General features: G+C 37.4%; 1 protein-coding gene across 8 annotated transcripts in view; it reads left to right on the top strand.

Moving 5' to 3' along the window:
• Positions 1–27,878, top strand: part of NSD3 (nuclear receptor binding SET domain protein 3) — a 123,931-nt gene that overhangs the window by 30,669 nt on the left and 65,384 nt on the right. For all 8 annotated transcript variants that reach the window (XM_049094851.1, XM_049094849.1, XM_049094850.1 and 5 more), the window contains exon 2: positions 18,895–19,613. In XM_049094851.1, coding sequence (XP_048950808.1) covers positions 18,939–19,613 — 675 coding nt within the window. In that variant the 5' untranslated portion in view covers positions 18,895–18,938. The remainder of the gene's footprint in view (positions 1–18,894; positions 19,614–27,878) is intronic.

Here is a 27,878-nt window from a genome sequence, read left to right on the forward strand (position 1 = left end):
TTCTTATAGATTAAGCATGTTTCCCAAATTTTAACCTTAAAGAATCTCAGGTTTCTTTTTTTTTTAAGATTATTTATTTATATATTCATGAGAGACCCAGAGAGAGAGAGAGAGAGAGGCAGAGATACAGGCAGAGGGAGAATCAGGCTCCATGCTGGGAACCCCACATGGGACTCGATCCCAGGTCTCCAGGATCACACCTCCGGCTGAAGGTGGCGCTAAACCGCTGAGCCACCTGGGCTGCCTGAGTCTCAGGTTTCACCCAGGAAACCTATGTACTGAAAATAATGGACTATATTTGATTGATTGATTGATTGATTGATTGATTGATTGAAAGAGAGCTCTAGCAGGGGCTGGGGAGCGGGGGCCGAGGGAGAGGGAGAAAGAGAAGCAGGCTCCCAGCTGAGCAGAGATCCCATGTGGGGCTTGATTCCAGGACCCTGGGATCATGACCCAAGTGGAAGACAAACACTTAACCATGATTGACCCACCCAGGTGTGCCAATGAACCATATTTAAAAAAAAAATATTAATTCCCCTCTCTCATTTTCTTTTTGGTGTAAATTTGGAGGGTAAAAAGAATATGGTGAAAATCTCACCTGGGTGGCTCAGTCAGTTAAGTGTCTGTCTTTGGCTTAGGTCATGATCCTGGGGTCCTGGGTCCCTGCTCAGTAGGGAGCCTGCTTCTCCCTCTGTTCTCCCCAGGCCCCACTTGTGCTCTCTCTTGCATTTTCTCTCTCTCTCTCTCTCTCTTTCAAATAAATAAATAAATAAATAAATAAATAAATAAATAAATAAATAAAATTTTAGGAAAAAACCTCTCTTGATGCAGTCATCTAGAAATCTTCATATTCTGTCAATAAGTATGAGTTATAGTTGAGAGGTTTTTGGGGGGGTGATCAAGTATGTGTGTTTGTATTAAATTGATTTCAAATACAAGATCTAATTGTCAAACCTGAGTGATCATTTTGTTAGAAATCAGTATGTCAGTATATTTGGTAGCTTTCTCTTGTTATACCCCAAAGAGTATATACTTAAGCTTGCTTTTTTATGTACTACATTTCAAGTTTTTGCTCCAGGACAAAATTACCCTTAATTTTTAAACATTATAGGTTTAAAAAAATTTTTTAAATAACGTTTTGTTGCAGAAATTACCAAACAATAAAAATGCCAGGTTTTCAAGAACCAGCATTACTGGTTCATTACTATAGATTGTGTACTCCATTCCTGTTACTATAGAAACACATATAAACTGTGAGTTTATTATAAACCTTGAGAAATGTTCCTTGCAACACTTCACATAAAAAACATCTGGATCCCTTGTTTACCTGGGATAAAGGAAGACCATTCCCTTCCTCCGTGTTGTAGAAATTACATTCATTATATTCACCTATTGTTTTAGCCATAACATTTCTAATGTTTTATATCATGTAGCTTTGTGTTTTAGGATGGTTGGTAATTACTGGAATAAGTTCAGAAAATTAAGATTGGTATTCATGCCTATTCAACTAACTGTGACTGAAAATTGTTTTTTGAGACCTTCTACATTCTGAATTTCAGATCTATAGTTTTAATAACTCTAGGGTTTTAAGTAAATATGCTTATTTGAAGTTTTTTATATCTTTTGGTCTTTTGTTGGGTTAATAGACTCTGGAAATTGATTTGATTTCATTCCAGTCCCTTGGGGCTTTAAGCCTTTTGGGTAAGTTTAGCCCCGAACTACGGATAATCTGTAGTGGCTAGGTAAGCAGTTATCAGTCAAATTTTGTCAAGGATATTACCTGTGGAGACTATAACCGTGTTTATATTCTCTTATATTCTGCATGGAAAGATCCTCAACAATTGTGTAAAGCATTTTGTTTATGTGTAATAACTCCCTTGAGTTTATACATTTCAGTTTAAATACTCATTAAGCCCCACCTCTTAGCCTTCACTTCGGGCTCTTTAGAGACACATGGATAAATAAAATTACTTCCTACTTTTTTAAAAAAATCACATAAACATATTGTTTTCTGAGTTATTTTAAGATATATATATATATAGTATATCTTAGGAATATACATATATATATATGTGTATATATATATATATATATATGTATATATATAGTGTATCTTAGGAACATAAAGGAAAGTTACTCAGACTAGCCTAGAGCTTAAGTGACTACTTATTGAAAATGGCTTTCCGAGCTCAGAAGATGGTTAAAAGTCAAGCAAAAAAAGGTATAAAAGGGGTATTAGGTATCAGATTACATTGGTAAAGGCACAGTGGTATGAAATCATCGTGTGTATACTAATTCCCAGTAGTCTAACATTACTAGTGTACAGAAGTGACTGGAGATTGGACACCTAGGTAGAGAGACCTTGCTTGGAGGGCTTTTGAGTGCTCTGCTGGCCAAAGTACCATTATTTAGTCTCCCACCAAACTTTTTTTATTTTATTTTATTTATTTATTCATGAGCAACACAGATAGATGCAGAGACACAGGCAGAGGGAGAAGCAAGCTCCATGCAGGGAGCCCGATGTGGGACCCGATCCCGGGACTCCAGGATCATACCCTGGGCCAAAGGCTGGCGCCAAACCGCTGAGCCACCCAGGGATCCCCTCTTCCACCAAACTTTAATTCTGGGGAGTGAGACTGGGGAAGTGTGAAGTGTAAAATGTATTTTTGCTGTTATTGTTGCTATTTATATACTTAGAGATTTTGAGAAATTAGTTTACTTGTTAAGAGCTATCGCTGTGGAACAGAGAGGCTTTGATTTATAGGATGTCTGTCTATGAGCAAGTTACTTAGTCATTCTGGTCTTTGTGTTTCATTTGTAAAATAAGCATCATTTACTCAAAAGGGAGTAAAAAGGAGTAAAAAATAAACGTGAAGCAGTGAGGATGGTTTGACATAATAAGCACTCAAATGTTAGCCTTCATTATTATTTTTATTTTAGTAATACAAAAAATTAAAACATACCATCTTTATTAGGGATTTATTAAGGATAAAGGTGTAAGGATTTTTGGGGCCTATACCGAGTGGTTTTAAAATTAGAGGGTGCAAAACGCCTAACCTCCAAATCCTACCTGTCTTTCATGGCCCGAATGCCTCCTTGCCTAGTGAACATTGTTCTTCTTAAATGTCAGTTTTAATTGTGATGGTTACACAATTTAATTCTTAGTCACCTTCTGATTCATGTTGTTCACATTATTTACTATTTTATGACTCTTGCCCATAAAATCTCATCTAGTATACTAAAGAGATTGTAAATGCCTTTAGGCCGGAGATCAGGTTTTTCACAAGTTCTGTGTACCCAACATCACACTGACTGATGATAATAGCCAACAAGTACTGAGCTCTAACTATACTCCAGGCACTGTCCAAAGTACTGCTCACAGATTAACTATTAATTCTTTCAACAGTTCTGTATAAAGTAGACAATTACAAATAAACAGTTTCTGGGTAAGGAAACAGATCTAGGGTGATTAAGTTGCCAAAGTCACGTAGCTAATAAGCCTTAGATTTGGGTTTTTTTTTTTTTTTTTTTTTTTTTTTTTTAGATTTGGGTTTTGAACCTGGCAGTTTGATTCTGAGCCTATATTTTCAACCACAGTGCTTGCTAGAGAGCCATTTAATTCGTTAAGGTCTTAACTATTTATTTATTTTTTTAAAATTTATTTATTTATTCTTGAGAGACACAAAGAGAGAGAGGCAGAGACATAGGTAGAGGGAGAAGCAGGATCCTCGCAAGGAAACCCGATGTGGGACTGGATCCCGGATCCCAGGATCACGCCATGCCCTGAGCCAAAGGCCCACGCTCAACCGCTGAGCCACCCAGGCGTCTCAAGGTCTTAACTATTTAGATCAATTGGTGTGTGTGCTGTTTGGAACCTAGCTGTCAGACTCCAGTGCACACAAAAATCACTATATAGGAGAATTTATAGTCCTAAAATGTCTTTCTTTTAAAAATTATCAAAACTTTTCTTGGTTGTATTATTGTATCATTTGGAGGTATAATATGAAAAAGCATGGCTCTATTCATGTTTTGACTTTCTAGAAAAGGTAACAATGTAGAACATTTGGCTTGGTTGGTCAGAATATGGTGTCAAGTGTTTTTTTGTTTTGTCTTGTTTTGATTTTAAATAATCTCTACGCCTAATGCAGGGCTTGAATTCACAACTCAGAGATCAAGAGTTGCATGCTCTACCAACTGAGCCAGCCAGGTGCCATGGTGCCAAGTTTTATTTATTTATTTATTTTTTATTTTTATTTTTTTGTTGTTGTTGGTGCCAAGTTTTAATGCAGGCTTTTACCACTTTAAGAAACTGAGCTTTTTCTTTTCAGAATTTCTTCCAAACCCTAACCAAGTTATTTTGTTTTTTTCCCAACTTTTTACTTTTATGGTTTAGGGAAGTTAAAAGAGTATTATGGTCAACACCTAGATTAGCCAATGGTTAACATTTTGCCTCTTTTTATATGTACTTTTTAAATCCCAAGACATTTGAAAGTTGTGCTCCCATGGCACTTGAAATATTTCAGTATGGCTCTCCTAAGAATAAGGACATTCTTTTTTCTTTTTTTTTAATTTTTAAAAAATTTTTATTTATTTATGATAGTCACAGAGAGAGAGAGAGAGGCAGAGACATAGGCAGAGGGAGAAGCAGGCTCCATGCACCGGGAGCCCGATGTGGGATTCGATCCTGGGTCTCCAGAATCGCGCCCTGGGCCAAAGGCAGGCGCCAAACCGCTGCGCCACCCAGGGATCCCAGGACATTCTTATATAAACTGAATACTATTATCATACCCTTGAGAATGAATAGCTCCATTTTTTAATGGCCAGTCCATAGAAATTCTAAGTTTTCTCCAAAATACATTTTTTTACCTGTGTATTTAAATTTGTGATTTCATCACAGTTCATGCATTACATTGGTTGTTAAATCTCTTAAAATCTAGAAGAATCTTTCCATCTTTTGTTCATTTATAACTTTAGCTTTTTTGAAGAGCCCAGACCAGTTGCCTGAGAGAATGTTCCATATTTTGTATTTGTCTGATTGTTTCCTCATTGTGAGATTTAGTTTAAGCATTGGGAAGAATACTTAGGAGATGACGATGTGTTAATGAATCACATGATGAGGCCCATAATGCCAGGTTGTCCCGCTTTTGGTAATGCCATGTTTAATCACTTGTTTAAAATAATGCCTGCCAGATCTATTGTATGTGTTTCTGTTTGCAATTAGTAAGTAATCTGTGGAATAACAAATATTTAAACTGTCATTCACTTGTCCCATTTTTGCCCAGAAACCCTTAGTGGATCTTTTCGTATTTCCTAGAATGTAAGAATAAAGGATGTTAATTGTAAGGTATGTGTTTTGCAAATATTTTCTCCCTGCCTAAAATGCACCTTTTCTTTTTTTTTTCTTTTTTAAAATTGAAGTATAGTTGACATAAAATATTAGTTTAAGGTGTACAATGCAATGATATAACAATTATTTACATTATAAAATGCTCTTCACAGTAAGTATAGTTACCATACAAATTTATTACAATATCATTGACTATATTTCCTATGTTGTACTTTTCATCCTCATGACCTACTTATTTTACAACTGAAAGTTTGTACCTAATAATCCTCTTCATCTGTTTTGCCTATACTCCCACCCCCTGCCTCTCTGGGAACCAATAGTTTGTGTGTTTATAAGCAGTTTCTGGGTTTTTTGGTTGGGTTTGTGTTTTGTTTTTTTGTTTTTTGTTTTGCTCATATTTTGTGTTTTTTAGATACCACATATAAGTGGGATCATATAGTGTTTGTCTTTGACTTCACACTTATCATAATATCCTCTAGATCTATCCAAATGGCAAGATTTCATTATTTTTTATGGCTGATATTTTACTGGGTATATATATCACATCTTTATTCATGTGATCAAGCCCAATGTGGGGCTTGATCCTAGGACTCTGGGATTATGACCTGAGCCAAAGGCAGACACTTAACCAACTAAGCTACCCAGGCCTGTGTTTTTATTTTCTTTGGCCCAGAGTGATGTTACTGGATTGTATTGTATCTATTTTTAGTTTTTTGAACCTCTATACTGTTTTCTTTCTTTTTTTTTTTTTTTAAGATTTTATTTATTTATTCATGAGAGACAGAGAGAGAGAGACGGGCAGAGGGAGAAGCAAGCGCCATGCAGGGAGCCCAACACAGGACTCGATCCTGGGTCTCCAGGATCAGGCCCTGGGCTGAATGCTACGCTAAACTGCTGAGCCACCCAGGCTGCCCTCTATACTGTTTTCTTTTTTTTTTTTTTTTAACCAAATGTGTGTTTTTTTTTTTTGTTTTTTTTTTTTTTTTATTTATCTATGATAGTCACAGAGAGAGAGAGAGAGAGAGAGAGAGAGAGAGAGGCAGAGACATAGGCAGAGGGAGAAGCAGGCTCCATGCACCGGGAGCCCGACGTGGGATTCGATCCCGGGTCTCCAGGATCGCGCCCTGGTCCAAAGGCAGGCGCCAAACCGCTGCGCCACCCGGGGATCCCTCTATACTGTTTTCTATTGCAATTGTACCAGTTTACATTCTCACCAACAGTGCACAAATGTTTCTTTTTCTCCACATCATGACTAACACTATTTCTTGTTTTTACATTCTGACTGATGTGAGGTGATATCTTATTGTGATTTTGATTTGTATTTCCCAGATAATTAGAATGATGTTGAGCATCTTTTCATGTGTCTGTTGGCCATCTGTATGTCGTCTTTGGAAAAATGTCTCTTCAGGTCCTCTTGCCTATTTTAATCAGATTATTTGGGTTTTTTGTCATCAGCAAATAATGACAGTTTTACTTCTTCCTTGTTAGATGTCTTTTATTTCTTTTTCTTGTCCTAATTGCTATGGCTAGGACTTCAGAACTGCATTGAATAAAAGTGGCATGAGTAGACATCCTTGTCTTGTTCTTGATTTTAAAGGAAAAGTTTTTAGCTTTTCATAATTTAATATGTTGTTAGCTGCAGGTTTTTCACATATTCTCTTTATTATGTTGAGGTATGTGCTCTTGATACCCACTTTGTTGAGAGTTTTTATCATGAATGAATATCATATTCTTTTCTGCATCTGTTGAGATGTTCCTATGATTTTTATCCTTCATTTTAATGTGACGTATCGTGTTGACTGATTTGTACATAATGCACCACCCTTGCATCTCTGGAACAAATCTCACTTGATTGTAGTGAATGATTTTTTTTTTAAAGATTTTATTTTTATTTATTTATGAGAGACACAGGCAGAGAGAGAAGTAGGCTCCATGCAGGGAACCCGAAGCGGGACTTTGTCCTGGATTCTAGGTTCACGCCCCCGGCTGAAGGCAGACATGCCCAACCACCGATCCACTCAGGCGTCCCTGATCTTTTTAATGTATTGTTGAATTTTATTTGCTAACCTTTTGTTGAGGATTTTGCATCTGTGATCATCAGGGCTATTGGTCTGTCATTTTCTTCTTCTTTTTCTTCTGTAGTATCTTTGTCTAGGTTTGATCTCAGCCTAATGCTGGCCTCATAAAATGAATTTGTAAGCATTCCTTCCTCTTCTATTTCTTTGAAATAGTTTGAGAAGGATAGGTATTAAGTCTTCTTCAAATGTTTGGTAGAATTCACCTGTGAAGCCACCTGGTGGTTATGGACTTTTGTTTGTTGCAAGTTTTTATTTTTATTTTTTTCTTATTTTATTTATTTATTTATTTTTAATTTTTATTTATTTATGATAGTCACAGAGAGAGAGAGAGAGAGAGAGAGAGGCAGAGACTCAGGCCGAGGGAGAAGCAGGCTCCATGCACCGGGAGCCCGACGTGGGATTCGACCCCGGGTCTCCAGGATCGCGCCCTGGGCCAAAGGCAGGCACCAAACCGCTGCGCCACCCAGGGATCCCTGTTGCAAGTTTTTAGATTACCATTTCAGTTTCATTACTCGTAATTGATCTGTTCAGATTTTCTTTTCTTCCTGATTCAGTCGTTGAAGATTGTATGTTCCTAGGAATCTATCCATTTCTTCTAAGTTATCCAGTTTGTTGCCATATAATTTTTATAGTAGTCTCTTATAATCCTTTGTTTTTTTTTTTTTTAAGATTTTTTATTTTATTTATTCATGAGAGACACAGAGCGAGAGAGAGAGAGAGAGAGAGGCAGAGACACAGGCAGAGGAGAAGCAGGCTCCCTGCAGGGAGCCCGACATGGGACTCGATCCCGGGACTCCAGGATCACGCCCTGGGCTCCAGGTGGCGCTAAACCGCTGCACCACCAGGGCTGCCCCTCTTATAATCCTTTGTGTTTCTTCAGTGTTGGTTATAACTTTTCCTCTTTCATTTCTGATTTTATTTATTTGAGTTCTCTTCTTATTGAGTCTGGCTAAAAGTTTATCAATCTTGTTTATCTTTTCAAAGAGCCAGCTTTTAGTGTCACTGATCTTTTCTACTTTTTTTTTTTTAGTTTTTATTTCATTTATTTCTGCCCTGTCGTTATTGTTTCTTTTTTTCTACTAACTTTTTTCCTTTTTCTTTTTCTTTTTCTAATTCCATTAGGTGTATGGTTAGACTATTTGAGATTTTTGTTTCTGCTGCTAAGCCTGTCTTGCTCTAACTTTCCCTCTATTGAACCATTATATTTCCATTTTAATTTGTCTTCAGGTGTTTTTTGATTTCCTCTTTGACTTCTTTCTTGACCTATTGGTTGTTTACTAGTAGTATGTTCTTTAGCTTCTTGTGTGTTTGTGTTTTTTGCAGTTGTTTTCTTGTAATTGATTTCTAGTTCTATACTGTTGTGGTCAGAAAAGATGCTTGATATTTCAGTCTTCTTAAATTTATTGAGACTGCTTTGTGGTCTAACATGTTGTCTATCCTAGAGAATGTTCTGTGTGCACTTGAAAAGATCTGGCTTGTTTGGGTATTCTGGTATTTTTTGGGTGGAATGTTCTGTATATATCTGTTAAGTCCATCTGGTTTATTGTATCACTCAAAGCCACTGTTTCCTTATTGATTTTTGTCTGGATGATCTGCCTATTAATGTACATGGGGGAATTAGAATCCCCTACTATTATTGTGTTACTGTCAAATTTCTCCTTTTATGTCTGTTAATATTTGTTTTATATATTTAGGTGCTTTATGTTTGGTACATTGAATATTTACAATTGTAATATTCTCTTTTTGGATTGATACCTTTATCATTATGTAATGCCCTTTTAACTGTTTATTACAGCCTTTATTTTGAGGTCTGTTTTGTCTGATAGAAATATTACTACTCCAGCTTTTCCTTTTTTCCATTTGTATGGAATATCTTTTTCCAGTTACTCATTTTCAGTCTGTATGTGTCTTTGAGTCTTAAGTGAGAGCCTCTTGTAGACAGTGTAGAGATAGGTTTTGTTTTTTATCCATTCGGTCACCCTGTGTCTTTTGGAGCAGTTAGTCCATTTACGTTTAAAGTAATTATTGATAAGTATGTACTTATTGCCATTTAGTTCATTTTTTCCACTTTTTTTGGTAGTTCTCTGTTCCTTTTTTCTCTTGCTCTTTTTCATCATGATTTGATGACTTTCTTAAGTGTTATGCTTGGATTTCTGTTTCTTTTTTGTGTATTGATTATAGTTTTTTGGTATGTGTTTACTGTGAGTTTCATAAATAACATCCTATGTGTATGGTTGCTTAAATTCAAACATATTCTAAGAGCGCTACATTTTTTACTCCCTCTTTCACATGTCATATATATATGACATCATATTTTACATCTTTTTTAATTTTTTGTACCCCTTAACTGATTTTTGTAGATATAGTTGACTTTACTACTTTCGTCTTTTTTAAAAAAATATTTTATTTATTTTATTCATGAGAGACACACAGAGGCAGAGACATAGGCACAGAGAGAAGGAGGCTCCCTGTGGGAAGCCTGATGTGGAACTTGATCCCAGGACCTGAGGCAAAGGCAGATGCTCAACAACTGAGCCACCCAGGTGCCTAGCTACTTTTGTCTTTTAATCTGCATACTAGCTTTATAAGTGATTTATTTACTACTTTTACTTATATTTGCTTTTACCAGTGAAATTTATTCCTTTTATAATTTTCTTCCTGTTAGTGCCTTTTTTTTTTCCTGCTTAAAGGAGTCCCTTTAACATTCCTCCCTACCACCCCTTTAATATTTCATGTAAGGGGATCCCTGGGTGGCCCAGCGGTTTAGCGCTTGCCTTCAGCCCAGGGCGTGATCCTGGAGTCCCGGGATTGAGTCCCATGTTGGGCTCCCTGTATGGAGCCTGCTTCTCCCTCTGGCTGTCTCTCTGCTTCTCTCTCTCTGTATCTCTCATGAATAAATAAATAAAATCTTAAAAAAAAAATTTCATGTAAGATCAGTTGAGTGGTGATGAATTCCATTAACTTTTATTTGTCAGTGAAACTCTTTCTTTCTTCTTCAATTCTGAGTGATAACCTTTCTGGAGAGAGTATTCTTGGATGTAGGTTTTTTTCCTTTCAGCACTTTAACTATATCATGCACTCTCTTCTGGCTTGTAAGGTTTCTGCTGAAAAATCAGTGGATAATGTTGTGGTGTTTCCTTGTAGATAACTATATGCTTTTCTCTTGCTGCTTTAAAGATTCTCTATTTTTAAAAAAAAAAATAAAATAAAAAAAAAATAAAGATTCTCTATTTTTAATTTTTGATATTTTAATAACGGTGTATCTTGGTGTGGATTTCTTTGGGTCCAGCTTGTTTGGGGGTGTCTTTGCTTTCTGGACCTGAGTGTCTATTTTCTCCAGGTTAGGGAAATTTTCAGCTGTTATTTCTTCAAATAAGTTCTTTGCCCCTTTTCTTCTTCTTCTTCTTCTGGGATTCTTATAATGTGAATGTTAGTGTGCTTGATATTGTTCTGTTGGTTCCTTAACCTTCCTAATTTTAAAAAAAGTTTTTATTTATTTATTTAAGTAATCTCTACACCCAACATGCGGCTTGAATTCACAATCTTGAGATCATGAGCCGCACATTCTTCCAGCTGAGCCAACCAGGTGCCCCAGCCTGTCCTCATTTAAAGAAATTCTTTTTGCTGTTCAGTTTGAGTGCTATCCACTGCCCTGTCTTACAGATCTCTGAACTGTTCTTTTGCTTCCTTTAATCTGTTATTGACTCCTCCTAGGATTTCTCGCACTCTCTCTCTTTTTAAGATTTTATTTATCTGAGAGAGAGAGAGAGAGAGAGACTGAGCTGGGGAGAGTGGCAGAGGGAAAGGGAGAAGCAGATCTCCCACCAAACAGGGAGCCTGACGGGGGGCTCAATCCCAGGACCCTGGGATCATGACCTGAGCTGAAGGCAGACTCTTAATTGATTGAGCACCCAGGTACCCCTCCCTCTAGGATTTTTCATTTCAGTTATTATATTCTTCAGATCTGATTGGCTCTTTTTTATATTTTCTGTCTCTTTGTTGAAGTTCTCACTGAGTTCATCCACTTTTCTCTCAAGTCTGGCTAGAATCTTTATGACCATTACTTTGAACTCTTTATCAGATAGATTTCTTATCTGTATTTTGTTTTATTCTTTTTTGGAGATTTTGTCTTAGTCTTCTATTTGGAACATATTCCTCTGTCTTCTGTTTTGTCTGACTCTCTGTGTTTGTTTCAGTGTATTTAGAGTATGTCAGTTATGTCTCCTGGTCTTAAAAGTAATTGCCTTATTTGGAAGACATTCTATAGTGAGTCGCCCTTTTCACCAGAACCAGGTGCTCCAGAGTTGTCCCCTGTTTGGGCTGCATATGTCCTCCTGTTGTGACTGGGCCCTCATTGCTATGGGTGTGCTGTTGGTGGGTGGGGTTGTCCCTAAGTCCAGCTGTCAGCAGTAACCAGCCACGACCATTGCAGATGCACTGGTGGACAGAGCTAACCCTCAACAGGGCTGTCCCTTAAGCTTTCTGGTTGTGGTGTAGTCATTCCCAGCACAGCTGACTGAGAAGTTTGACTGTAGGTGCTGAAGACATGCAGTGGGTTGAGCTGGCCCCCTGCAAAGCTGGCTGAGAGGCCTGACCACAACTGCTGTGGGCATGCTAGCGGGCAGAGCTGGCTCACCGCCTTCCCTGGGGCAGAAGTCACATTGAATGGGCACTGATCCTGGATCAGGGCTGCCTGCAGAGTGTGGTGGGGTAGTAGTCCTTTTGCGAGGTGTTGCTTGCTCCTGGTGGAAGCTGCCTGTGGGTTTGGTGGGGTAGGAGCTGCTCTGGAGGGGCCCCTGCTGGGATGAGTGGGTTGGATGGGGTAGGTCCACAGGGGAACTCCAGAGCCAGCCAGTGGTATCAGCAGGGTAGATGGAGAGCATCAGGCCTGGCTCATGCAGGTGTCCAGCCAACTAGGCTGAAGGAAGGCAAGAAAAATGGCTCACCAGCAGTTCCATTCCTGGAGAAAGCTGTCACAGATCCCTGTGTCTCCAGCATATGTCCAAAATCTCAATAAGTCTCCTTCACTATAACCTAGGCATTTTCAAACTGATGCTGCTATGCAGCATCAAACCAAGTGACCTAGTGCTGGCCCTTTAAGAACAAAGTCTTGATTTTCTGTAGCCCTCTGGATCTCTGAGAGTTAGCTCAGGATTTTCAAAGCCAGACATTATGGGAGTTTGTCTTCCTAGTGTACAACCCCAAGGCCAGGGGTCCCCAGTGTGGGGCTTGATCCCCTCCTCAGGTTGCACCTCTGTGCCTAGATATCCCTCCCACTTGTAGGTCCCTGCACCAGGGATTTGATTCCCGACCATGTGTCTGCCCCTCTGACCCTTCTCATTGTGGCCTTTTCTTTATGTCTTTAGCTGTGGATGATCTGTTCTGCTAGTCTTCAGGTTGTTTTCAGAGTGAGTTGCATGACATGTAGTTGTCCTGATGTGTCTGTGGCAGAACGGGAGCTCAGGATCTTCCTACTTTGCCATCTTTCCCTGTTCTCATGGCTATACTTTAAATTACCTTTTTTAAAAATTTTTTTTTTAACTGTGTCCTTTGAAAAGCAAAAGTTTTACATTTTGAAGTCCATTTTGTCGATTATTTTCTTTCATAGTGCATGATATTTAAGAAAATTTTTCCCTAACTCAGTGTTGTATTTTGTCCCTGTTTTTATTCTAGAAGTTTTATCATGTTGACTTTAGTATTAGTTTTATGAACTAATTTAGTTATTTTTGTGTATAATATAAGGGTTCTGTACCATTATCTAGTCAATTGTTCCAGCCCCATTTGTTGAAAATACTGTCCTCTCCCCTTGAATAACCACCTTTGTGGTAGATCAATTGGTCATGTAACTATGGGTATCAATATTGTAAATATTTATTTATTACTTTTTATAATGGGCATAACACATTTTTAACAAACAAGGAATTAGTGGGTGAGTAAAGTTATACTGTAGGGTAATATCCCCAGAAATGTGGCAGGTAAATGGAGGTATACTAGTTATAAGCCCTTAGAGGACAGGGACTGTTTCTTTCATTTATTAATTGAGCAATATTGAGTAAGGCATACATGGTCTCTCCCCATCTCTGCCTTTGTAGAGCATGTAATCGAGTAAGAGAGACAGACAATAAGAAGCTAAACACATATTTGTGTGACATATTATGGTAAATGCTATAAGGAGAAAAATTGGCTTAGTCAATAGAATGAGCATGGGATCTCAGAAGGCCTCTTGGAGGGATTATGTGTGTGTTCAGGTAGCTGGAGTAGCATATGTGAAAATCCTGTTTGCAAAGATGAAGTTGGCACATCTGAGAAACTAAAAAGAAGCCAATGTGGCTGGAATGTGGTGCTTGCAGCAGAGTATTGGTAAATAATTTTGGAAATGTAAAATGAGGTCTGACTATCCAGGAACTTGCTGGGCATGATAAATAGTCTGGATTTTATTTGAGTGCATTGGGAGAGCACTGAAGGTTTGTTCTTTGGTTTTTGCTTAAGACTATGTAACTACTATGTAGATCAATACATTAAATATAACCAGCAGCTCAGAAACCTCCCTTATGGTCTTATCCAGTGTTATAGCCTGCTCCCCCACCTCCAGTAAGTACTGTTCTGACAGATGTCTCCACAGTTTGTTTATTTGAGAGAGAGAGCACTTGCATAAGCAGAGGGAGGGGCACAGGGAGAGAGCAAATCCTCAAGCCAACTCCCTGCTGGGCAGAGCACCAGACTCATGGCTTGATCCCAGGACCCTGAGAGATCATGACCTAAGCCAAAGTCAGATGCTTAACTGACTGAGCCACCCAGGCATCCCTCCATAGAGTTAATTTTAACTTTATCCTGTTTTTTTGAACCTTATATAAATGAAATCACATTGTGTACTATATAAATGGAATCATTGTGTCTGGCTTCTTTCACTCAGAATGACACTTTGAGAACCCTCTATGTTGTTGAGTATAGCAATAATTCATTTTTCTTGCCATGTTTTGAGGAGTAGTCCAATGATTGGGTTAATTGTTAAAAAGTGACTGGTTGTTATATGGGCAAATAGATCATAGGCAAGAGAAGCATGAAGACTGAGAAGGTAACTATGGAATAGACTAAGTGAGGGGCTTGGACTAGTGGGAAGAAGAAAAGATATGGAATGAAATAGACAAATATGAGATGTATGCTTTGGAGATACTCTAGGAGTTTACTAATACACTGGGTAAGAGCAGGAATGAAGGTAAGGGATTTATCATAGTCCCAGGTTTTTGGCTTGGACAACTGATAGATGGAGATTTCTTTTTTTCCTTGTAGGAAGGGCTGGAGGAAGGACACATGTAAGTGAATAGGAACTAAATTCATTATTAGGTATTTCAAGATGTTTGTGAGATACAAGAGAAGCTGTCAGATGTGTATTTGAATTGCAGCTATGGAACATATTGGGAAAAAATGCAAAGCATAGATAATTTGCAGGTGAGGTGGCAGCTGCCATATAAATAGCACTGTATTGAGTTACAAGATCTGAATTTCACCATTTTATTCAACTTCTGTTGACTGTGTGGTTAAAGGCAGATCACTTGATCTTTTTGAGTGCCATTTCTTCACTTCTGTAACATGGGAATAATACTTTGCTCCTTAGGATTAAACAAAGTGTAATATGTTAGCAAGGCCACATCTTACAATTATTTGGACCAGTGGATGCTCAGAAAAGTTTATTTGTGCATATACAATTTGAGTTGGTAGGAAAGTCAGATTATGGAAGACTTTGAAAGGCTTAGAAGGGGCTTGGTATATAATATGGAGCTTTAAAGTTTCTTAGTATGGGAATAGATTCATCAAAGTTTGGCTTAAGGACACATCTTCCAACTGCTGTGCAGGAAGAAGTTAAAGATTAGAAATATCTAGAAAATCAGTTGTCATAGTTCAGGATTAAGGTGCTGAGGGCCTGGCCTGACATGGATCAAGAAGAAATCAGAGATTTCAATAAAAGAACGTACAAGATTTGTTCAGTGCTTCACTTTATGGCTTCACAGAGGGGTAAGAACCAGCCACCCAGGCAACATGAGGCTTCTAGCCTAGGAAGCTAGAAAAATGGTGGAAGCAATGACAAATCTGGGGTAGTCTGAAAGGAAAACTGAGTTAGGGAAAGGACAGTTCATTTAGTTTTGAACATATGACTCTCATAGTATGGTTGTCTTGGGGTAGCTGGATATTCTCTGGCAGTTAGATGTTGTAAAGAGGCAGGATTAGAAAGAAGGCAAGAGATTGATTCTTTTTCAGATTTAATCATTAATGGGCTTTATAGTCTTGGAAAATTTAGCATCTCAAATATTAAATCTAGTTATCTAAAAAATTAAGCTAACACTCTGTCAGCCTTACAGAATTGTTTTGAGGATCAAATAAGAATGCATTGAAAATATTCTATAATTGTAAGATGGTAGTGTTATTTCTTTTCTCAGTTCAAACTAAAATATTTGGTTCTAGGGCTAGAGAAGAAAAGGGGGGAAAATACCAGACTTCTTAAAAGTTTGTATTTGGAACTAAATCAGAAACATCAGAAGCCATAGTCTCTGAATACATATGCCTGAAAACCTCTGTAGACTATAATTTGGGAGACTAATCTGGAAGCTGATCTTGTATATGACAGTTTTAAGGCCCAAAAACACAGGTTGCATCTTGTCAAATGTCAGTATTTAACTTGCCTGAGTTGGAGGTTTGAAGAACTTTTGAATTCCACCTGTATAGTTGCCTGTGTTTGTTTACAGAGTTTTAGAACATCCAGTTCTCATGTCTGTGAGCTATGCATTTTTGCAAGGGTCAAATTAAGGTGATGTTTCAACTCTTCAGCCATGCATAAAGAAGTGGTTCCTAATATTTATCAGCATTATCAGTATGTTATGTTGGTTAGCATCACCAACTCTGAAACCAGACTAGATCAAATCCCAGCTCTGTTGATTAATGACTAGCCTTGTGCGCTTGAGTAAGTCATTTAACCTTGGTGTACTTCTATTTCCTGGTCTGTAATGGGAACTAATATTAACATCTACCTGAAGGTTGTTGGGAGGATTGAATGTAGTACCATATGTGAAGCACTTAGAATGGTTCCTGGTACATACTAAGCGCTATTTAGGTGTTAGTGGTGGTTATTATGGAATAGTTAAGTGTTATTTTGGCAGTCATCAGGAATAAGGTACATGAACAAAAGAACTGAATTCTCTCGGAAGTTATGGCTGAGTGAAGTGGAAGTGGTAATGTGAAAAAAATCACAGACTATAGAGTCAGACGTACTTAGATTCAAATAGTAATTCTGCCCCCTTTGCTATATGATTTAAGCAAGGCACCTAACCCCTCTGAAGCTCAGTTTCTTTTACCTATGAACCAGGAGTCACCATACCTATCCTGCGGAGTTGTTATAAGGATTAAATGAGATAATGTATAAAGTCCTTGGCCCAGAATAAATGCTAAAAAAATAAGAGTGCTAACACCCCTCTGTACCTCTTTCCACTATAGAGTGGTATGGACAGTTTGATTTCCTGTATGCTCTTGTACTCATTTGTTTGCAATTCTAGAACTTCTGAAATTCTTTCCATTTGCTAATAGTGTAAACAGCAGCTGTTTAATCGGATATACCTTTAAAACTGTATTGTCAGCAATCATTTCCTTCTTTGTTGTTTTGCGTTACATGCTTTATCATTATGGTAAATCCTACTGGAATCAAGATGGTAGACATTATTAATTGGTCATAGACTCGAACTGGACTGTAGTCTCACAGTCCTTCTTCACAGTATTTCAAGCAGCTAAACCCAGTTCATCAAACTCAGTCCAGTAGGGAAATATTTTCTGCCTTAGAGCCTTCTAGAAGAAATGTTTATGAGATTATCAAAATAATATCTGAATTGTCCATTAATCCTGTCTCAAGATGTGGGCTTGTCAAACTTTATAACAACATAGAGTGATCTTAGAATGTTTCCTAACAGAGGCTTATCTATATTCCAACATTGTTCCATAATGTGAGCATCTTTAGGCACCTTCTAGAGTAGGTCCAATAATCATAAGAGTATAAAGCAGTAACTACAATGCAAAGATTGTAATGCAATGACCCAACTAAGAGGGTGCATCAGAATCAGCTGGAATGTGGTCTTAAAATATTCATACTCTGGGCCTCACCCCAGATTTATTGAATGAGATTCATCAGTAGATAGACCTTGATTGACATGTATTTTGTAAAACTATCCCAGATGATTCTATTTATGCCCCTGGTTAAAAATAGCTAAATACTGACAAGGGTATAGAGAATCAGGCTTCCTCATGTGCTATTGGCATGAGGGTAAATTGATATAGTACCGCCTATAGAACAGTTTTGCTGTATCTATCAAAATTTCAAATCTGTCCAATAGGAATACATACATCCACAAAGATCTAGTTTCAAGAAAGTTTCTTATAGACCTATTTATAATTTCAAACAGTTGTGAGCAGCTGAATGATTGTCAGTATACAAATGGTTAAGTACATACACTGTGGTATAGATACCACAGTGGTTTACTGTGTAACTATTTAAATAATAAAGTATTTTTGAAAATTATACATGCGGATATAGAAATATATCTAGGATATATTTTTTAAAAATATTTTATTTATTTATTCACGAGAGACACAGAGAGAGAGATAGAGGCAGAGACACAGGCAGAGGGAGAAGCAGGCTCCATGCAGGGAGCCCGACGTGGGACTCGATCCCGGGTCTCCAGGATCATGCCCTGTGCTGAAGGTGGCGCTAAACCGCTGAGCCACCAGGGCTGCCCTCTAGGATATATTGTTAAATTGAATAAGCAAATTACAGAATAAACCCATTTTAAAAACTTTATATGTAAATATATATAAAGATTTGGAAGAATACTCATCAAAGTATTTACAGTGGTTATCCATGACAGAAGAATGGGAATGATGGAGGGGGAAGTATAGGCAGGCCTTTTTACTTTTATATTTTGAATATTTGCAATAAGATTTTGTTATTTTGTAATAACAAAGAGAAACACTGAACAAAACACTGAGTGATTTAAAGGAAACTTGTATGAAACCTAATTTATATGTGTCAGAATACTGCTTACTTTGTAAATACCAGTTTTAACCTGAGACTTATAATTTCTAACTTGTGAAACCAAAAGGAATGCAAAACTATTCTGAATGTTTACTAAGAGGATAAAGTTTTGTTACATTAAAATTTATGAAAGTAATTGAGAGTTTCAAATAGTATTTAAAGTAAAAAGCATTTACCTTGTATCAGAATTATATTAGCTACCTGTTTTAAAAATATTTAGTGTTTGTGGAAACACTGACTTTAAATATTTAAAATATTTAGTGTTTCACATCAGGATATGAAAATTGGGTACAGGATATTTTAGTGAATTCTTTTTCAATTGATAGGCCTCTAGCTTGTGAGGATATTAACACCTTTTAATCTCTCTCTCTCTTTTTTTTTTTTTTTTTAAACTTTAGGCCCGATGAGAGAAAGGGAAAGTTAAGGATGCTGGAGCAGAACAATGGATTTCTCTTTCTCTTTCATGCAAGGGATCATGGGAAACACAATTCAGCAACCACCTCAACTCATTGACTCCGCCAACATCCGTCAGGAGGATGCCTTTGATAACAACAGTGACATTGTTGAAGATGGTGGCCAGACACCATATGAAGCTACCTTGCAGCAAGGCTTTCAATACCCACCTACAACGGAAGATCTTCCTCCACTCACAAATGGCTATCCACCATCAATCAGCATGTATGAAACTCAAACCAAATACCAGTCATATAATCAGTATCCCAATGGATCAGCCAATGGCTTTGGTGCAGTTAGAAACTTTAGCCCCACTGACTATTACCATTCAGAAATTCCAAACACAAGACCACATGAAATTCTGGAAAAACCTTCTCCTCCACAACTACCACCTCCTCCTTCGGTACCACAAACTGTGATTCCAAAGAAGACTGGCTCACCTGAAATTAAACTAAAAATAACCAAAACTATCCAGAATGGCAGGGAATTGTTTGAGTCTTCCCTTTGTGGAGACCTTTTAAATGAAGTACAAGCAAGTGAGCACACAAAATCAAAGCATGAAAGCAGAAAAGAAAAGAGGAAAAAAAGCAACAAGCATGACTCATGTAGATCTGAAGAGCGCAAGTCACACAAAATCCCCAAATTAGAGCCAGAGGAACAAAATGTAAGTTGAAATATCTTTTTTTTTTTTTTTAAAGATTTTATTTATTTATTCATAGAGACAGAGAGAGAGAGAGGGGGGCAGAGGCACAGGCAGAGGGAGAAGCAGGCTCCATGCAGGGAGCCTGATGTGGGACTCGATCCAGGGGCCCTAGGATCACACCTCAGGCTGCAGGCGGCGCTAAACTGCTGCGCCACCAGGGCTGCCCTGAAATATCTTTTTGAAAAGTTTTTTAATATTTCAGATTTACTGGAAGTCCAAGGTAAATTTTTCAATTTTTATCCCTTCAAATTTAAATATTTCTGATAACTTCTTTCTTCTAACCCCTAGTCAGGAGCTGAGGATGTTATAATGGGTGCTGAGTAAAATTTTTTGAATAAATGAATGGATGTCATTAGAGTGAAATATTTTTGAAAACATGGGACACTAAGGGACACCTGGGTGGTGCCTCAACGGTTGATCGTCTGCCTTTGGCTCAGGGCATGATCCTGGAGTTCTGGGCTCAAGTCCCACATTAGGCTCCCCACATGGAGCCAGCTTCTCCCTCTGCCTGTCTCTCTGGCCTCTCTGTCTTCTCTCTGTGTCTCTTGAATACATAAATAAAATCTTAAAAAAAAATATGGGACACTAAGAACCTTGCTGCTTATGTTTTTTTTTTTAATTTAATAGCTTCACTTATTTTTGTTTGCATATAATAAACTCCTTTTTTTTTAAGAGGAACAGGAAAAGCAAAGAGAAATGGTTAATAATATTAGTTTTCTTTCTTTTGACCAACTTTTTCCAGTGTTAATGACCTAACACTCATTACTAGTGTGTTTGCTACAAAATAATATGAAGTAATAGAAGAACTCTTTTTATTAAAATCAGAGTTAGTATTCATATATATTAAAACTTCAGGCAGAATTTTTATAAAAGTCATCCTTCATTGGTAACTTAAGATGCATGCTACTGAGTTTTTTTTTTTTTTAGTATACCTGAGGTTTCAGTATGAATTTTCTTAATAATAGGTATGTAACAAATCAATTCTACCTTGAATGTTTAGTTGGTATTCAAATACATGTATGAATTGAAGACATTTCTCAGACGTTGATTTGGGAAGAAATAAATATTTGTTTTACAACACTAGTCTGCTTTTATATCTGGTATGTCTGAATAAATTAATGTGTTATATTCTTTTTAAAGAAATGTTTACTTCATACCAGCTCACCTTTTCCTTGATAGTTGGGTTCCAAAAGAAGACAACATATGTACTTACATATGAACATACATATACAAGTTCAGATAGTGTTAAGTGCTAATGAAAATAAAACTGGGTAGTGAGATAAAGAGATTATTATTTTTTTATAAAGGTTTTTATTTATTCATGAGAGAGAGATTGAGGCAGAGACACAGGCAGAGGGAGAAGCAGGCTTCATGCAGGTTGCCCAATGTGGGACTCAATGTGGGACTCGGTCCCAGGTCTCCAGGCTCACACCCTGGGCAAAAGGTGGCGCTAAACCACTGAGCCACCCAGGCTGCCCCAAAAGAGATTATTTAAAGACACTTTAGCTATTCTGGTGTCTTAGTTCTGCATTTGTAAGATGAAGGCTTTGTAACTAAGTAGTTTCTAAAATGCCATTTGATTTATTAAATCATTTATTAAATGCCCCACCCCTGAACTTAGCTTATATTGTATCTTATACTGGCTGTTTCTTAAGTAAGAATACATGGAAGGAGAAAAGTTAACCTTTTGTACTTCAGATGCATTCACTGTAGCATTTTTTTAGACCTGCAGTAAAAAAGTATGTGATGCACTGTGACCCTTGGGAATCACAAAAATGCATAAAACCTGAATTTGGTTAAAACCAAAGCTAAAGGGATCCCTGGGTGGCGCAGCGGTTTAGCGCCTGCCTTTGGCCCAGGGCACGATCCTGGAGACCCGGGATCGAATCCCACGTCAGGCTCCCGGTGCATGGAGCCTGCTTCTCCCTCTGCCTGTGTCTCTGCCTCTCTCTCTCTCTCTCTCTGTGTGACTATCATAAATAAATAAAAATAAAACAAAAGAATTAAAAAAAAAAAAAAAAACCAAAGCTAAAAACAAACAAACAAACAAAAAAAACCAAAGCTAAAGCTTAGTTCCCTGAGAACTGTTTTGTTGGCCCTTCTTGCTTTTTTGCTCTAGAGAATCTGGCAAATAGAATATCAATTTTACTTCCTGGGCTAGACTTTTTACTTCTATTGATAAAGTACATTCAAAAATATATTCCAAAATAGAAATAGGTCTAGAAGCAGTTAGAAGCAGGGTAAGACAATCTGCTCACTTTTTGTATTTCCGTTTTGTTTATTGGAATCTAGGAAAAAAATCAGTGCAATGATATTTCTAATAGTCACTTAAAAAATTTTTTTTAAAGATTTTATTCATGAGAGACAGGCAGAGACATAAGCAAAGGGAGAAGCAGGCTCCCTGTGGGGAGCCCCATGTGGGGCTCAATCCCCAGACCCTGGGATTACAACCTGAGCTTAAGGCACATGCTCAACCGCTGAGCCACCAAGACATCTGTAAAAAAAATTTTTTTAAGATTTTATTTATTTGACAGAGAGTGAACGAGCACAAGCTAGGGGAGGGGTAGAGGGAGAGAGAGAAGCAGACTCCCTACTGAGCAAGGAGCACAACTTGGGGGCTGTACCCTGGGATCATAACCCAAGCCAAAGGCCGATGCTTAAGTAAGCCACCCACACGCCCCTCTAATAAGTCACTTTGTAATGAGATTTTAAAGCCAGTTCTTTGTTGGATATCTGCTATGACTACTCTTTGTATCACTTAAACCTTCAGTTAATTGTTATATCCAGGGATTCAAATGATTACATATGATTTAAAAGTTTTAGTTCATTTTCTTTTTTGGTAAATCATGTGGGGCATAATTTAATATTTCATTATTTAAGATCTTGAGGTGTAAGAGATAAAGATGTAGAAAGTGATATTGATTGCACTAAATATTACCAAGACTGTTGCCTGAAAGTTGAGTTTTTGGTGAAAATCCAGGTTTTTTTGCTTTGTTTCTCTCCTTCCCCTTCCCATTCCCTGTCCTTTTCTCTCCTTGCCCTCTTTTCCCTCCCCCTATTCTTCTTTCCCTCTTTCTCTATGTTACTCTCTCTCCTTGCCCATCTTCCTTTTTTTTTTTTCCCAAAGGGAAAAGAGAGTTCTTATTAGTTGATTTTGATTAATTAAAATGTATCACACATGGGGAATAGTTATAACCATAAGAGATGGGTGCCATAAAAGTTATACTCCATTCTGATAACAGAATGTTAAAGCTAGAGCTCTCAAGGCTCTTGCTTGTTATTAGTGTCATGCTTCAATAAACTGTACAGATGACCAGCAATGTTCACAAAATAATTGGTTTTGTAATCTTATGGGTTTTTTTTTTTTTTTAATTAGGTTTCCTTAACTTGAACATTTATTTTGTTTCCCTTAGGACAGTCTTTTGTAAGTGTTTCATTTCTGATACCCTTGTGCCTCCTAATTGTTACTAAGGGTCCAAGCCCTTGGTATTTAACATTGTAGAGGGCTTAGAAATGAAAAAGGAGCTCAAGTCAGAGTCTGCTGACGCCACTGGACAGCTCCCCTCCCCAGATGCTTTAGAGAAGTATAATGAGAATTGAGTGCTTGGAGAAAAAGTTTGAAATGATTGTCCTTAAGCTGGATTTGCTTTTATATATAATTTTGTTCTTTAAAAGTCCATTCATAGGGTGTTTTTTCTTTCTTTCCTTTTTTTTTTTTTTGAGCAAACAATCTCATTTGAAGTAATAGTTTGTGATTTCACTCACTGTCCCCCCCCCCTTTTTTTTTTGCTTTTTTCTTGGTATTTGATCTACAAGTATTTCCTCCCAATTCTGAGCTGTTTGGCCTTCTAAATAGTGGCTGTTACTTGGAACAACTTAAGTATATCTTCTCAGCAATAAAATATGTCCAAATATCTAGGCAGCAGGAGACTTGAGATCACTACTGAAATTGTATATTTTGTAAAGCTGGCTTAGCTGTTTTTCCTCCTATCAAATTAGAAACATGTGGAAATGTTTCTGCATGTAGTCCTCCTTGGCAGGTGTCATGCCTCCTGGGTATGAGTGTAGGATCTATTCAAACATTGGTCTTCCACCAGCACTTCAGTGGGCTTATCCACTAAGACTAGTCTTTATTAACTCTTAGCTTGCCATTTTCACTTATAAAAAGCCAAATACTGGCTTCAGTTCCATTAGCACAAAGTTAGAGGTTACATTTGGTTCTCTAGCCTCAGAGTGTTATGTCTTAAAATTCTTAGAAACTGTTCACATGCAAAATGTTCTTTTTGTACAAGTGATTAAGATTATGAACTTAAGCAGTTATTCAGAAAGTTAAAAAAATGCACGAATAATTTATTGCCTTTGAACTTTTCTTCCACCTTAAATGTTAATATAAGTTTTGGGTTTTTAAAAAGAGTATGATTTTACTTAATGTTTTGAAAATTATTAGCGGTTAGGAATTCTGCCAGTTTTGATGCAGTTTGTTGTAATAAATCTCTTGAATTTTAATAAAAATACTAGGCCAAGTTTTTTAAAAGGAATATTTTGGATGATGTAATTTTAGTTGTTCTCAACATATTTTTTTCCTGTTTAAGAAACTTCTTGTTATTCTTTCCTGGAATATAGGTCTTTCTGTATGGAGTCAACTAAAAATGTAAAAGAGATATAAACTCATAAAATCAAAAGTTTAAAACTAAGGAGAGCTAACTCACTGTCATCTTTTTCTCTGAGGCTCTCTTCCTAAAGCAACACTATTAGTACCAGAAAAGGTATCTTTTGTCCTTACTTGATTTTAATCTCCTTTAAGCTTATCTATCTTTTGAACGACTAAAGGAAAATGGATGTTATACCCAGAAGTATTTTATCTGTTGGCATTTTCTGACTAATTTTTCTTGACCCCTAAGCATTTGACTTCCATTGACCACATTATGTTGTCTTAAAAACTTCTCCCCTTAACTGGTGTTTGTGATACTGTGCTATCTGTTGGTTTATCTCCTTAACCTTTCTTTTGGGCTCAAGTCATAGGCACCTCTAAATGGTACTGGATGTTTCTCCCATCCAAATACTAATCAGGCCCAGGATGCCTGGGCGGCTCAGTGGTTGAGCATCTGCCTTTGGCTCAGGACTGGCTCAGGACGTGATCCCGGAGTCCCAGGATCCAGTCCTGCTCAGGCTCCCTGCAGGAAGCCTGCCTCTCCCTCTGCCTTTGTCGCTACCTCTCTCTCTGTGTCTGTCTTTCATGAATAAGTAAATAAAATCTTTAAAAAGAATTAAATTAGGGGATCCCTGGGTGGCTCAGTGGTTTGGCGCCTGCCTTTGGCCCAGGGTGCAATCCTGGAGTCCCGGGATTGAGTCCCACGTCGGGCTCCTGGTATGGAGCCTGTTTCTCCCTCTGCCTGTGTCTCTCTCTGTCTCTCTATGTCTGTCATAAATGAATAAGTAAAAAATCTTTAAAAAAAAAAGGAATTAAATTAAAAATACTAACTAGGCCCAACTCTGCTTAGCTTCTGAGATCAGATAAGATTGGGCGCATTTCAGGGTGGTATGGCTGTAGACTAAATGCCTATTCGATATTTCTATTTTGCTCATGCATTAGCATACTTTACAATGTATGTTATATTTGCTTTCTATCATCACAGCATCCTTATTCAACTTCCTTTTACTTGTGTAGTCTTAAAAGCTTAGAATAATAAATCTTAGGCTTTTTTCTCTCCCTTGCCATTGTTTTCCTTTTAAGATGACTGTGTAAACAACTTCAGTTCTGTGAAAGTGATTTTAACAGTATTTCATACTAGCCTGAAGGAAAAGCGAACATTCTGGAACAAACCAAAAAAAGATAAGACATTTGAATAATAAAAAGTTTTGAAGGAAATCCTGTCTTTAATCCAGAAAGGGAAAAATGTTAATGGACTTCAGACCATTCTTACAATAATAGTAGAATTCTCTTGTTTGGTAAAGATGAGTCACTCCTTATCTATCTGCCCTCAAAAGGAGTTACAGAGATCCCTTACCACCCAGACATCATGAAGATTGAATGTGTGGAGGAGGATGACTCTGATGTGTATTTGCCTCAAGTGGCCTTGTCTTCCTGTGGTAGCTTGAGAATGAGAAGTTGAGGTGATTGAAGTGAAGCTACCCAAAAGGCCTATGCAAATGGGGACAGGATTTGCAGACTGCTTAATTATCATACTAGCGATCTGGAAAACAGTTTTCATTTGAACATAGATTTTTCCTTCCTTGCTCAATGAGTGTGTCCTATTAGATTGCATAATCATGGTACTACCACATGACACATCTGACAGGAAATTTTGTGCCCATCAACAAGTTACTACTACCAAGTTTTTCACCTGGGCTATTTTCAGTATTTTCACCCACCTAATTAAACATTCTGTTTTCCCTCCTGCTCCTTTCCAAAATAATTCTCCATGTAATAGCTAACATGAAAAAAAAAATAGCTAACATGATCTTTTTGAAACATAAATCATTGTCTGTTATTTCTCTCATCCTCTTTGGTGGCGTTTTAGTACCCTTAATATAAAAGACTTGAATATACTTACAGAGCCCTTGGAATGTAACCTGCCTCCCCACTTTCATCTTGTAACCTCTGTCTTCTCTGGGCAGTTAAGTTAGTTGTAATGGCCTTCCTGAAATTTCCACTTTTTAAGCCCCAGGAACTTCACACATGCCATGCCTTTTTTCTGGAATGTTCTCCTGTCCACATTTTACTAGACTAATTATTCTTCCTTTGATGCTCAGATTATATTTTCTTAGAGAGGCCTTTCCTGGCCTTCATATTTAGAGATACACACCCCTCTATTATTTGTCTTTCATACATTTAGATTGTATATGTTTTTGTTTGTTTAATGTCTGTCTATCCTACCCAACCATAAGCTTTTTGAGGTGAGGGATCAAATCTATGTGTTTCATTATTGCATAGTCACCTAGAGCAGTGCCTGGAAAGTCATAGGCACTGTTGAATAAATGATTGAGACTTGGGTTTTGGATATTAGTCTGGCTCATCATTTCCTAATAGTTATGGGCCTTTCTACAACTTTTTTATTTAATAAAACTTTGTTTTTACTGTTTTTACAACAGTGTCTTGAATTAATTGAGAATTTTAAGTAACTTTTAGAATTACTCATATTTTTAAATTGGAATTAAGATTTAACTTGATGGATAAAGCTCTCTATACCACCTAGATTGAGTTCTGTTTTTTTTTTTTTTTTAATGTTTTATTTATTTATTCATGAGAGACACAGGCAGAGGGAGAAGCAGACTCTATGCAGGGAGCCCGACGTGGGACTCGATCCTGGGTCTCCAGGATCAGGCCCTGGGCTGAAGGCAGATGCCAAACCGCTGAGCCACCCGGGGATCCCTGAATTCTGTTCTTTGAAAAGTTTTATGTTTTAAGTTTTTTTTAAGATTTTATTTATTAGAGTGCACACATGCACATAAGCAGCAGGGAAGGGCTGGGAGAGAGGGACAAGCAGACTCCCCGCTGAGCAGGGAACCCAACATGGGGGTCAATTCCAGGACCCTGAGATCATGACCTGAGCCACCCAGGTGCCCTGACAAGTGAGAAGTTTTAAAAAGTCTTTTAAATTATAAACATAATCTGCATTTTACAGAAAATACAAATAACACAAAAATGTCGATCTTCCTTCACTATTTCCTTAATTTCATTCCCCAAAGATAGCTATTCTTCTTAATCTGGTGTAAAATGTATTGAATACTTTTCAAAGCATATATAGGCTTTTTTAAAATAAAAAATTGAAAAAAAAATAAAAAATTGAAGGTGTTGATAGACATAGATTACTGACATGAAATAATGCTATACTTACCATCGTCTGCTTAGATTTTCTCTTTTTTTTTTTTTTTTAAAGATTTCATTTATTTATTCATGAGAGACACACAGAAAGAGAGAGAGAGAGAGAGGCAGAGAGAGAAGCAGGCTCCCTACAGGGAACCTGATGTGGGACTTGATCCCAGGACACTGGGATCACGCCCTGGGCTGAAGGCAGGAGCCAAACCGCTGAGCCACCCAGGGACCCCCAATTTTCTCATTTTGTTTTCTGTAGATAGTTTTCTTAAAATATAATTGCCTGAATGAAGAGTGACATATTTTGAATTTTGACAGATACTTCTAAATAGCCTTCCCAAAGGGTTGTAGAAATTAATTTTTAAGTAATGTATTTGTGGGTTTTATGATTAGAAAAGTAATGTTTATCA

This window comes from Canis lupus, chromosome 16, assembly GCF_003254725.2.
Source record: "Canis lupus dingo isolate Sandy chromosome 16, ASM325472v2, whole genome shotgun sequence".
Taxonomy (NCBI): Eukaryota; Metazoa; Chordata; class Mammalia; order Carnivora; family Canidae; genus Canis; species Canis lupus.